General features: G+C 42.2%; 2 protein-coding genes across 3 annotated transcripts in view; both read right to left on the bottom strand.

Annotated features, from left to right (window-relative positions):
• Window positions 1–4,789: 4,789 nt before the first annotated feature.
• gpr151 (G protein-coupled receptor 151) lies at window positions 4,790–7,672 on the bottom strand. Its single transcript, XM_061724946.1, has one exon. The coding sequence runs from the start codon at window positions 6,576–6,578 to the stop codon at window positions 5,256–5,258; it is 1,323 nt and encodes a 440-aa protein (XP_061580930.1). The 5' UTR covers window positions 6,579–7,672; the 3' UTR covers window positions 4,790–5,255.
• Window positions 7,673–8,755: 1,083 nt separating this feature from the next.
• The window catches only part of ppp2r2ba (protein phosphatase 2, regulatory subunit B, beta a), a 48,696-nt gene continuing 43,799 nt past the window's right edge, over window positions 8,756–13,652 (bottom strand). Inside the window, exons 8-10 of one of the 2 annotated variants that reach the window (XM_061724944.1) lie at window positions 13,430–13,521; window positions 11,111–11,234; window positions 8,756–9,671 (exon numbers count right to left, since the gene is read on the bottom strand). In XM_061724944.1, coding sequence (XP_061580928.1) covers window positions 9,516–9,671; window positions 11,111–11,234; window positions 13,430–13,521 — 372 coding nt within the window. In that variant the 3' untranslated portion in view covers window positions 8,756–9,515. The remainder of the gene's footprint in view (window positions 9,672–11,110; window positions 11,235–13,429; window positions 13,522–13,652) is intronic. The other variant, XM_061724945.1, reaches the window with a different exon arrangement.

Consider the following 13,652-nt stretch of genomic DNA (forward strand, 5'->3'; position numbering starts at 1 on the left):
AATACGTTGTGCGACATTGACTGAGTCTAACAAGTGTCTTATCTTTGCATCCTCCTTATTAGGGATGGGCGGTATGGACTAAAAAATGTATCACGATGATTTCTGGCATTTATCTCGTTAACGATAAAAATGACGATAAGAGAAATACCAATTCAACTCCACCTTTGTAACTATAAATCTATCACCACATTCAGTCTTTGGAGCCCCCAAATCACTGCTCTAAAGAATAGTGAATACTACTAAACTACACCAATTAAATTGAATTGATAAAAGATCCCCGTTCCGCCATGTTTGTTACACAAAAACGTATCAACGGCAATTTATCCTTCTTTCTTTCTTTCTTTCTTTCTTTCTTTCTTTCTTTCTTTCTTTCTTTCTTTCTTTCTTTCTTTCTTTCTTTCTTTCTTTCTTTCTTTCTTTCTTTCAGGCTCATTTCTTTCTTTCTTTCTTTCTTTCTTTCTTTCTTTCTTTCTTTCTTTCTTTCTTTCTTTCTTTCTTTCTTTCTTTCTTTCTGGCTCATTTCTTTTTTTCTTTCTGGCTCATTTCTTTCTTTCTTTCTTTTTGGCTCATTTCTATTTCTTTCTTTCTTTCTTTCTTTCTTTCTTTCTTTCTTTTTGGCTCATTTCTATTTCTTTCTTTCTTTCTGGCTCATTTCTTTCTTTCTTTTTTCTTTTTGGCTCATTTCTATTTCTTTCTTTCTTTCTTTCTTTCTTTCTTTCTTTCTTTCTTTCTTTCTTTCTGGCTCATTTCTTTCTTTATTTTGGCTCATTTCTTTCTTTCTGTCTTTCTTTCTTTCTTTCTTTCTTTCTTTCTTTCTTTCTTTCTTTCTTTCTTTCTTTCTTTCTTTCTTTCTTTCTTTCTTTCTTTCTTTCATTCTGGCTCATTTCTTCCTTCCTTCCGTCATCAACGGGAATTTATCGTTTTTACCTCGAGATGACAAATTCTTACCGTGGATAATTTTTTTGACGGTTTATCGTGAACGGTGAAATATCGCCCATTCCTACTCCTTATACATTTCAACTCTCAATTACCTGCCAACAGCATATGCCTGCCCTTTACATCTCCACATCCTATACTGAGATGAAAGCCCTCTGATTTATTCTAATCAAAAGACTGTTAAATACCAAGGCCAGACCCCCTGAACCAACCCGTACGTGTTCCCGCAGACACACACACAGGCTCCCTCATCAACTCCATGCAGACTGAAGAGCCGATGATTTTCCTCAGGACCAAAGGGAGGTGAACGCAACTGTGACTGTGAGGCATTGACAGGCAAAAGGTTTTAGCATGCGGCCTAATTGCAGCCGGCCTCTCCCGCCGAGCATAATTAGTGTTAGTCTGGCATGTCCCTTCCTGTGGAGTTTCATTTATTAGAGATGATGATTGGCTGATGGATGAAACGGAGGGGGGACACTCCCGCCACCCCTCACCGTGGGAGGGAGACACAGCCAGGAGGGCAGTACAGAGAAGATCTCACCTGCTGAAAGCTCCCCTGCCTTCTCCAGCAGCCAATTAACCCACAGTTGTTTTTCCACTTGTAATGCTGGTAACCCCACTATTTTTCGGCCCTCAGGTTTCTCACATTAAGTGCCAGCTTTCTGTTCCGGTTTTAGTCTTTTACTCTGACCTGATCCAGTCTTCAGGTTCTTTATTGTCACTTTTTCTTCAGTGTTCTTCCGGAATGAAATGACGTGCCGAAAAAACATAACAAGGGCAGCCATTGGCTTAAGACATGAATATATGTTCACTTCATTGGTTTATTTTCCTTATAATGTTAAAAAAAAAAAATAGTGATCGAATCTGCTGCCATTTACTTGTGCTGGTAACTATGAAATCAGGACGGCAACTTGCCTGTGCTGATATTGCTAGGCTTTGTAGGGGATGGATCCAAATTAGGGACCAGAGAGGCACATCACAGTCAATCAATAAAACCCATAGGGACAGATCAATGGGCTAATAGCAAGCAGAGCAGGAAGGGAAGGTGGGACAGTATATAGACGCAGGGGCCGACTAGATCCAGGCGTTAACCATCAGGACCAAGGACAGAGGCTTCACCCGTAGAGTCGAGACTAAACCTATAAAACCAGAGAGGAGTAAGAATTGTTTACAGTTATATTTTCTAGTCGAGAAAAGAAGAACAAAAGGTTGTTGACCTCCACTGGCTGCTGTTGAGCTCCTTTATTTCAGTGTCTGAATGTAGTTCACCTGACTGTGCAGCTGTCGGTGAAGGTGCCAAATAAAGATCCCATCCAAGATCAAAACGTTGCATCATAAATACCCTGTTGCAACAGATTTCAGTAAATCTCATTAAAAAAATAATGAAAATGTTTGATATCTTGTCCTTGTGTTATTTTAAACCACATGTCTTGGACTGTCCGTCCTCAACCAAACACTACGCATTACAGAGACGGGAGCGCTCATTCTGCAACAGACTCAAACTAGAAACTCGGTGGTTTCTTTCACAATAACATTCTGCTTTTCTAGAGTTTCCTAAAGATTGCTGTGTGGTTGTCTGGGGACCTAAATACGCTACTTATTCCAGTTATCACTTCTGAATTTAATCAACGTTAAACAATGAATGACTGAATAACGAAAGAACGGATGAACTGAATAAACAACAAATAAGTACTAGGAATCTGGCAAGAACTTATTTTTTTAGAACAGCAGCACTTTCCCACAGAAAAAGGGCCAGAAATAAGTTTTGCTCGGAAATACTGTATATGATTAAAAATATATATATTTATAAGTGAAGACTTGTTTATTTTGTTTGTTTTTTTTAAATCAGCTCATAACTTACATTTTGTCTGTTTGTTGTCACTTTAGTGCAGTACCAGATAAGTAAATGTGTCAGAATATCATCCAATCTCCTCACAATCAACTCTTGGTGCCATAAAGAAAAGAAAACAAACCACGTGGGGATGAATGTGTTGTTTTATGTGTTTAAAGAATTTGAGTTTCTACATTCGTGTATAAAAACGTGTTTTGGTCATTTAAATACTGTCAAACATTCGGCAATAACAGTTTACCTTCTTTGTGCGTTTTACTCAGTCAACCATCAGCCTTTACTCCACCTCTTTACTCTTTGATTTCTTCATTCACTGCTTGATCCTCTGTCTTTTCTGGTGATACCATGGTTTCCCAGAGTTTTGTTCTTCTCTTTTACCCTAATTTTCCTGCCCTAATGGTGTTTCTTTTTAAAACTGGTACTTATCCATCTTTATAAATGATTTGTACATGTACATGCATGTAAAGAATGGCTATGACATCCAACTTTCAGAACCAAGCTTCAATAATTCATATCTAAACAAATATTGTGAGCATTCTTTTGGATTTTGCTATTGATTATGAACTTGGTTGTACATACGAACAGGAAGAGTTGGGTGGTTTGAAATGGATAAACCCAAATGTAATCTGTCCAGAGGTGCAATTATGTGAAAATATGGTGTTTTTTTGTAGGTAAGGAGAAGCTCAGGTCTTTTTTTCTTCTTGTTATTATTTATTTATTGAGTAAAAAACTATTGAGGCAGCCAGTACACAGATGTTTTATTTTTGAGTGTCACAATACAGTTCACTATTATTCTGCCTTGGAATATGTATTTCCAGTGAGTGAGCTTGTCATTGCAGCACAAAAGTCAAACAAATTGATGAGATTTGCGAGGAAGCTAGAAGAAGGTATTCTAAAATCATTTGTATCATGAATTTTAAATAAGCCAAAGCTACAGTTTGATTGATATCCACATGCAGCTTGTGCTTGTCCTCCCATTCCTGTTGTAATGAGGTAAGACAAGAAAAAACACGTGCGTTTACATCCCATGTAAGACATTAAAGGGAAATTAACTTGACTCAGGCCTGTTTGCAACATGTCAGTGACAACAGCTCCAGGCCTTTTGTTTGAAAGTGGATAAAATCCCAGCGCCAGAGTCAGGCGCGTCAGCAGAAAAGAGCAGCAATATAGTAGCTTTAAAAAAATAGTTTCACAACAATTATTGATGCTCATGTGATGTTTTTGTGTTCTGAGTGCACAGTAACTTTGTGTGATTTCTCTTTCTTTAACAGTGAAGTTTAAATTTTCAGTGGCTTGATGGATATGTTGCTCCCTTTGGCCTTTATTGTTTATGGCTGGGTCACTACCCCGGGGACTGCCGGTGAGTTATATAGGTAAGTGTTGCTCTGATTGAGTAACTTGCCTCTGGCAATAAAAGGTCGACATGAATGATTAATGAGCGGAAAATGTCATAAGGGAGGGAAAATAGAAAGGGTGTCAGGCATTTATGGGATGACTACATCCTAAATTTACGTCCACACTCTTTTTTTGTTTGAACAGATATTTCACGTCTCAAAACCCTTTAAGTTTAACCACATGTAATATTTGAAATGTACATCTATTATGAGAGCGACTATGAGTATTATTTGAAACTGTTATTTAGCATTAATCTGAGATGGGTTATTTTTGTAGCAAACAAATCAATTACAAGTCCAAAAATCCAGATATTAACCCCCTTAATGAGATGTTCACCTATCGTGTGTATTCAGATCAATGACGAGATGATATCTGGACAGAGGTGGGTCTACTGACACCCCATCTGAGCTCAGACATTAATTACAACCCCTGGCGATTCCCACTGCCCTTATGAGAATCTATTTAATGATCCGATGTCAGCAGGATCCCCTCCCATTAAGGCTCTACTTTACCTGTGTGAAATTTCATGACCTAACACAGAATCGCAACAAAACAATCACATTTAAGCAACAGTGCCTTTATTGAAAACAATGGTTTATCAGATGCACATTGATTTACTAAATATTCTCTCCAGCACTTAACACTGACATTTGGAAACACTGCTGAACTCCACATCACTTTATTAAACAATCATTTTACAAGTGCAAAAACTTTTGTCAATATAATTCTATGTTTTAAATGCTAAAAAACTATAATCCGCTATTCTTTCTTTTGGTTCATTACAGCACATTAAATCTGAGTAGAAAAATACTACACCATATTCTGCATTTTACTACAAGAAGTCTTGATTTCCAGCCACCAATAATCACCTCACAGTAATTATACTCTATTCTGCTTCATCAAAGAACAAGATTATCACAGAAGATTGGGATGTCTACAGATGCTGCTGCACATTCACCCTGATGGCACTTCTTACCTTTGAATAACATCACAAACACAGATGACAGAATACTGCTAGTTTACACTCTAACACTCAGCAGTCCGCTCAGCAGAGGTCTGTTGACGATCAGCCGTTTTATTGCTTCCCCTCGTCGGTCTGATGCTCCCATGGGATCGGATCATTTTCGTCTGTGTGCGATCCAGTCTCCCTCTCGTGCCAGAACTGCTCCACATCAGGCAGGACAAAGCCATCTTTAAGGCTGGCCCCGTCCGCTTCTCTCCCTTCCTCTGGTTGGGGTGGAGCCTCCCTGCTGGGTTCCTGCTGGCTGGAGCTGGAGCTGAACTGAACGTTTCTCTCCCAACTCAGGTGCCCTGAGAAAGCTGGTCTGGGACAAGGAGACTGGAGAGAGGTAGGATTGTGGGGTCCGGGCTTTGGCTTCGGGGGAGGCTGCTTGCGCATGGTGAGTCGCCTCCACAGCCCCCTGTAACCCTCTCTGAACTCCTCAGACAGAAAGAGGACTATGAGAGGGTTCACCAGTGACAGAGAGAAGGTGAGCAGCTGGGCAGACAAGGTGAGGAAAAGGGGAGGAGAGGAGACCAGAGGCTGAGCTCCTTCAATTTCTTTCTCTGCTATGTGACGCTCCCACACCCACACCACCCACTGAGGAAGCCAGAGGATAGCCATGGCGACGGTGAGGCTGAAAAGCATTAAAGTGAGCCTTCTTGATCGGATCTGCGCCCGCAGGTTCTGAGTCTTACTGGAGCGGCGCTGGCATTGGCCGTACGCCTTCCAGAAGTACATCAGAGCAAAGCTGAGAGGAGCGCAGTAGACCCCCAGAGGGTAAGCTTTGACATACACAGACATGAAATCCTGGGCTTCAGGGGGAACCCTCAGAATACACACCAGTCCACGGATCCCTCTCTGCAGCTTTGCAAACAACCAGAGAGGGATGGTGACGGAGCAGGCGGACAACCAGATGAAGAACAGCACCACCAGGATGGAGCCCAGGTGGATGCTCACCTGCTTGGTGGGGTTGGACACGTAGCGGCAGCAGGCTTTGGCCATGATGGCCACTGTGAGGCTCTTTGCTGCCATGCAGGACTGGAGGAACCAGTCGGCCGTCTTGCACACCACCCAGCCCAGATTCCAGCTGGCCTTGGAGTAGGACGCAGCCCTGAAAGGCACTGTGAACATCAGCAGGAGCCCGTCGGCAAACATCAGGTTGAAGACGAGGGAGTTGATCAGAGATAGTTTGCCCCTGTGAGCGTTTGAGAACAGGATGACCATTGCGGTGAGATTACAAGCCACACCCAGCACACAGATGACTCCCAGAATGGCCGGCACCAGGACTTTGAGCTCACCGGAGTCCCAGTGGTGGAAAGACCCCAGTTCATTGAACGGCCACTTGTCTAGTGAGCTGTTCACCGTGGTCGCATTGTTCCCGCTCAGCTTATCCATCGTTTCCAGAAAGACAGAGAAAACAATCTGTAAAAGTCAAAGATAGCCTCAAGGACAAAACAAGGAGTTCTGGGTAGAATATCTTCCAAATTAGATTTGATCTTGAAAAAGACTTGGAAATATGTCTTGGGCTCAAAAGCAGTTAAAACAATTGCATCAGGGAAGTTTTTGAATGACAATCAGTGATCAGAGTGGAGCTCCTGCCTGTCCCCTGCCTCATGCCGAGCTACTGTGATGCAGCCTCTGCAGCTACTTATAAAGATGCTATGTGATTGACAGCTACTATCCCCAACTGGCAAAATGTGCTAAGACGACACCCACATGGGGCCAATTAGGAAAAACTCAGTATAATGTGCACAGGTTAATGTATTGGATCCCGGATTTGAGTGATTGTGAATTAATCATTTCCCTTCACATCATTAGTGTGGATGTTTTGAATGACATTTAAGAAGGCTGTTTATTCATTTAAGTGTGTAGTACTTTGCGTACTGGTGTTTTTTTGATTACCCTCTTAAACAAATCAAATCCTAGAACTTTTATGGTGATTTCAGTAAAGTAAATGTTTTGGACTTTTATATTGTATCACCTAAAAGGTCTCCAGTTACAGTTACACAGCACGTCCTGTTTTGTGACGCAGTTACGTGAATGTTCTGCCATAAAGAAAATGTGGCGTCAAAGTAAATGACTGTGCAGTGCAAACGTGACGAACTGCAACTATATCTAACATGGCTTCAACAATGTTGACATTTATGAGGTTTGAGGGATTTTAGATGTAAAATGTCTTCTCTATGGCCGCCACTCAGACCCTAGTCTCCAAACTGACCTGATAACTTATAAGTACTCTGCACAATGGGATTAATTCATTAATTGATAATACAGATTTTATGTCAGAATCAAATATTTTCAATCAGCACTTCTTGACTTTAATTCACAATATTTACACTGTGTCAAAGTAAATTACTGTATTTATGCACGATACGTCTAATTATGAATCCAATACATGAACCTGTGCAACATTATAGTGAAGTTTCTCGCTTTAAAGAAGAATTCATTTGTTTATTGCATTGATTACGTGCTGTTTTTTAAAATCATGATGTATTTCAAATTATTTAACATCAATAATCAGAATTTAAAACCGCCTCTACTATCTTTGTCCACATGAGGGCGACCTTACACCAAACTGCGTGATGACTACAGCCAGGAAGTGACGTGCCATTTGCGTCTCTCACTTTGATTCATCACAAATTCACAGATAAGGTCCGACAATGCTGGATTGAGCTTGCACGTCTTTATTTATTTTATTTTTTATCTTTTATTATTCAAAGAAAGTCCAGTAACCATAAAGACTGCATGGTATTTCATTGCATTTCAATACATTCTGAGCTATAAAAGTTTTGTTTCAATTATAAGTGTCACAAAGGATGTTGTTTAGAAGATTGTACTGTTAAAGGAATCACACTTGATTATTCCCTGATTTCACAGAGTTCAGTTAGACCTTTGACTGCTTTGCTTTAAGGGAGGTGGCTCTTCGAACAAATCTGAGACAGGTGATGATGATGGGAGGTGGGGGGGCGGCTCTGCAGCATCCTGTTACCCAGTAGTTGCACAGAGCCTTGTATGAAAAGCAGATGTTCAAATAATCATTTGAAGGCTGTCAGCCTCATCAAAATCAGATTCAATGCATGCAAAAGGAAGTCTTTTAACGCTGGAATTTCAATTTTCCGTACTGTCCAAATAAGATCAAAATATGGCAGAGTCTGGGTTTTTTTCTTCAGTAGGAACTTTTGAAAAGAAAAAGTGTTTTTTTTTCTTCATGTCTCTTCATGTTTCTTCATGATATCAGACAAACTGCAGTCACTCTGTACAATTCACACCACCCTCTCCTGAGCTCACAAGCATGTAATTGGGTGCTTTAATAGGATCTTGGCTTCAAGCAATTTTTCCTCTTGGGGGCCAGGTGGACCTTTAGCATGTGTGTGTGTGTGTGTGTGTGTGTGTGTGTGTGTGTGTGTGTGTGTGTGTGTGTGTGTGTGTGTGTGGTTATTCTTTTTGCTTATTGAGAAAGAGGAAAGAAAAGAGTGGGAACAAAAACACAACAGAACAAAAAAAAACCCAAATGTTTTCCAAGTTAACATTTCATTTTAAAACATTCACACAGTCCCTTCCCCTCCCTCCCACGCCCACTACATCAAACCCCCACATACCAAAAGAAGGCACCACAGCTTCTAAACAGACTCGTCGACAGAGAGAGAAGGACGCGACAAACAACAGCGTTAAATAAAACAAGTGTCACCACCTGGAAGGGCTTCATTCACATTACAGACTACAGCAGTCTCGACAAGGAGACGAAGAACTGGTGCTAATAAGACTGACCGTGCTGCGTCACAGGAGAAAATGCTCAGTTTGTGGGGTAGGAGATTAACAGTCTGTCCCTCTGGGCTCTCCGACTTCACCTCAGTCAGAGGCAGGAGGGTTCATTACATGCGCTGCAGCACGAGCAGATTGAAGACAGGGGGCACTGCCGCTACATGACAAACGAGCCGGCGTCATGTAAGCTTGGGTTTCTCCGTCTGTGTGCTCTGTTTTATATTCAGTGTTCCCAAATCCGCCCTTTATGTCAGGGTCCAGAGGGTTGCTACATAACAAGTATTCATGCAGCAATCCTCTCGTTGCATAAATGCACGGGATTCAAGTCTGCGGGCGTCCGTGACGCTAAATGAATCGAATTATGAGCCAAATAGTGGAATGAAACCTTTTTCTTCACATTGTATCCATTTCGTGCTTTTCAAAATGTCTCATCGTCCACCTTCCCCACTTCAGTCACTGGACACCTGACTCTGCGGCTCCAAAGAAGAGTGGGGAGGGTGTGGGGGGGGTTGAAGACAGTTGCTCCTTGTTTTACGAGGGCCGGGGGGGTCGGCAGGGGCGCACTGCCTGTTAGTTCACTTTGTCCTGGAAGATGTAGAGGTTGTTGGTGGCCGCCACGGCGATGATGTTTTCGTGTGGGTGCCACGTCGTGTGGAGGATCTTCTTGCTGAAGTCGAGGCTGTCCACGCTGATCTCATCCTTGCGACGTTTCCCACCTACGCACACCTGGAGGGCAAACGCAGGGGAGGATGAGTATTCACACCTTTACAATCATAAATAAAAAAAAAACACTTTCAGTCTTGTTACCTGGCAACAAAGGAAACAAGACTGGCATGAAACCCTCGTACTTTGTGAAAGCAGACGTGTAAAACAGGCTAAACGTTTTACCGGCTCTTTAACACCTCAACGGCCAGCGTTCCCTGCATTTTTCAGCCCATTTTTCCTCTAAGGGAAAAGCTTTAGCGCTTAAGCAGTAAAATGCTTCCCCATGCTCACCTGCTAGTCTCACACGTTGTACTTCCAAGATAACAGAGAGGGAACCAAAGCAAAGGGAAGAGAGACACTAAAATGCTCTCAGCTAGAAGAATCATTAAAGAACGTGATTATCTTCTGAGGAGTCCCACTTTGACAGATTAGACACAGTAAATACTTCACTGGGCATGTTATTTTAATATTTACATCTCAACCGCTAGATGTGCTGAAAAGATTGATGTAAAAAGGAAAAAAAGAGGTGGAACATTAGAGCCTGACTCATCATATTCTCCTTGATTTAAGTAACTGTTAGATTCAGTGGGAAATAAATGATAATATGATTTTCCTGGATCATATAATCATGTGGTATCTTACGGATTTCCATTCAGGAAAATTTAAGATATCAGGGTGAACCAGAAAAATTGACTCCTTTTTGTTGATTTGCAGAAAATTAATTTGCAGCCATGCAGTTAACTGAACGTCCTCATGGTCAATCCCTTTATTTTTGGCAATCGTATTCAGTCACACCACAGCTAGTGGCCCCTGTAATGTGAGGATTTGCTTGTATTTCTTTTTTTTCCACATTTCCATGGACAAACAGACAGTTGAAGGCTTGAAAAATTATAGTAAGCACTTGAATATTTCTGGAAAAAAGAAAAAGACAAAATACAAACAAACAAAAGAAGAGCTTTGTTCAACGCCCAATCTTTATTTACATTTTGGTGTCTGACTTTTATCCAGGAAGCCAAACGGACATAAAAACTCTAGCTCAAAACAAAAAATTAATATTTCCCCAAACTTATTTGAAAAATTACCCATCAATCAATAGTAATGTAAAACATTGACGAAGGCAGATATTGCTGGTTTTAGCTTAAATCAGCTCAAATAAAACGTTGCGGACCTTCTGTTGTAAAAGAAGAACCGACACCAAGATAGTTATTATTTTCTCTGACAAACCCTTAACAGAAAAAAAATTTGTCATAATCATTTCTGCCATACAACAGAAAAGATCCAGAAAGTTTGTAGAAGAACCAGGTAATATTTGGCACGTCCCAATTCAAATGTCTTTGTTTTGTCACCTGAGTCAAATTATAAAAATGGTTGTGACTCGCTGAGCGTTTCAACCTTTCTGGAAATTAATCCAGTTGACTCAAATTCATATTGGATTTATGCGCTGATGAGAACTGACGTACCTTGCGAGGCTTCAGAATAGCTCGAGGTTTGCTGTTCTCTCTTGACGCTTCCAGCGTGACGTCTCGTTTGGTGTTCCGGTCAAACATCCGGAAAAAGTTGTTGTACGAGCCGGTCATTATGACACTGAGAAGGAGAGAAGAAGAGGTTGTTGAGTGAGGATGGATGGAGGGATGGATGGATGGATGGATGGATGGATGATGGATGGATGGATGGATGGATGGATGATGGATGGATGGATGGATGGATGGATGGATGGATGGATGGATGGAAGGATGGATGGATGGATGGATGGATGGATGGATGGATGGAGGGATGGAAGGATGGAGGGATGGATGGGTGGATGGATGGATGGATGGATGGATGGATGGATGGATGGAGGGAGGGATGGATGGATGGATGGATGGATGGATGGATGGATGGATGGATGGATGGATGGATGGATGGATGGATGGATGGATGGATGGATGGATGGAGGGATGGGATTACGGAGATGGATAGCATTTTTCCATGTCCATTGCAAAGATTGGGAAAATCCTCTCGCAGAATGATGCAGAAAAACTAGTTCATGCGTTTGTATCTTCTAGACTAGATTACTGTAATGTGTTATTAGCAGGATGTCAAGGTAATTTGCTGAATAGGCTCCAGCTGATCCAGAATGCAGCAGCCCGAGTGCTGACAGGAATCAGTAGGAGAGACCACGTCTCTCAAGTGTATCTTACGGATTTCCATTCAGGAAAATGTAAGATATCAGGGTGAACCAGAAAAATTGACTCCTTTTTGTTGATTTGCAGAAAATTAATTTGCAGCCATGCAGTTAACTGAACGTCCTCATGGTCAATCCCTTTATTTTTTGGCAATCGTATTCAGTCACACTGCAGGTAGTGGACCCTGTAATGGGAGGATTTGCTTTTATTTAATTTTTTTTCCACATTTCCACGGACAGACAGTTGAAGGCTTGAAAAATTATAGTAAGCACTTGAATATTTCTGGAAAAAAGAAAAAGACAAAATACAAACAAACAAAAGAAGAGTGTTAGCGTCGCTCCATTGGCTACCCGTAAAATTCAGAATCCAATTTAAAATTTTATTACTTGCGTATAAAGCCCAAATCGGCTTAGCTCTGCATTATTTGCAAGACCTGATAGTGCCTTATGTTCCTGGCAGAGCTCTCCGCTCCCAGGGTGCAGGTTTACTCGTAGTTCCTAGAGTATCCAAATGTAGATTTGGAGGGCGGGCGTTCTGCTATCAGGCACCACTACTTTGGAACCAACTTCCAATCGGGGTTAAGGAGGCTGACACCACCTCCACCTTTAAAACTAAACTTAAAACATTTCTGTTTAGTAAAGCCTATAGTTAGTGTTTAGTAAACCTCTAGCTGGTGTTGGTAAATCTCTAGGTAGTGTAAACTCTAGTGTGTTAGAGTCGTTCCTGTAGTTTCTTGTGCTGGCCCCCCCCCTTCTCCTCCCTTTTCTCTCTTTTGTCCATGTTGCAGCATCCTTTGCCGGACACCGGAACCTGCAGTGTGGGAGTGAGGGGGGCAGGGTAACGGCCCCTTTTGGGCGGGGGAGAAGGTTCGTCACTCAAGACTCTCTCCCTGGCCCTGCCCCTTCTCAACCTTTCCCCGACCCTGCACCCCAACCTGGGACTTGCTGATTGGGCCGGAGCTTCGAGCTGCGTGCTGGCCTGCGGTCCCCACCCCTGGTCATCCCGTTGCTGCTTCCACCTGCCTGCTGTGCTGTTGCCGTCCCCGACCCCCAGTCTGGCCCTCGGCAGGAGGGTCCCCCCTTATGAGCCTGGTCCTGCTCAAGGTTTCTTCCCTCCTAAAGGGGAGTTTTTCCTTGCCACTGTTTGGCTTAAGGTTTTTCTCCCACTAGGGGAGTTTTTACCTGCCATTGTTTATGTAATAATTGCTCGGGGGTCATGTTCTGGGTATGGGCCTCTGGAAAGCGTCTAGAGACAACTTTTGTTGTATTAGACGCTATATAAATAAAATTGAATTGAATTGAATTGAATTGAATGGATGGATGGATGGATGGATGGATGGATGGATGGATGGATGGATGGATGGATGGATGGATGGATGGATGGATGGATGGATGGATGGATGGATGGATGGATGGATGGATGGATGGGTGGATGGATGGATGGAGGGGTGGATGTATGGATGGATGGATGGATGGATGGATGGATGGATGGAGGGGTGGATGTATGGATGGATGGATGGATGGATGGATGGATGGATGATGGATGGATGGATGGACGGAGGGATGGATGGAGGGATGGATGGATGATGGATGGATGATGGATGAGAAGCCTCACCTGTCTGATCCGTTCCAAACACACTCAAACTTGTCGAAGATGCAGTCGTTCTCGTACAGAGAACAAAGTTTGCCTCGCAAATAGTCGTGAACCTGAAAAACCAAACAAAGCCTGGTTGTTATGGTCCGTCAGTGCAAAGCAACATAAGTCCATCACATTCCCTTGAAGAGGAAAACTGTAAGCTCTGCTGCCATATGCCCCACTTCCTGTAATCCTACAGGCT

Source organism: Cololabis saira, chromosome 7 (genome assembly GCF_033807715.1).
Source record: "Cololabis saira isolate AMF1-May2022 chromosome 7, fColSai1.1, whole genome shotgun sequence".
NCBI lineage: Eukaryota > Metazoa > Chordata > Actinopteri > Beloniformes > Belonidae > Cololabis > Cololabis saira.

Bases quoted from the DNA above. Each gene is read 5' to 3' on its own strand.
- gpr151 (XM_061724946.1), bottom strand. From the start codon at position 6,578: ATGGATAAGCTGAGCGGGAACAATGCGACCACGGTGAACAGCTCACTA.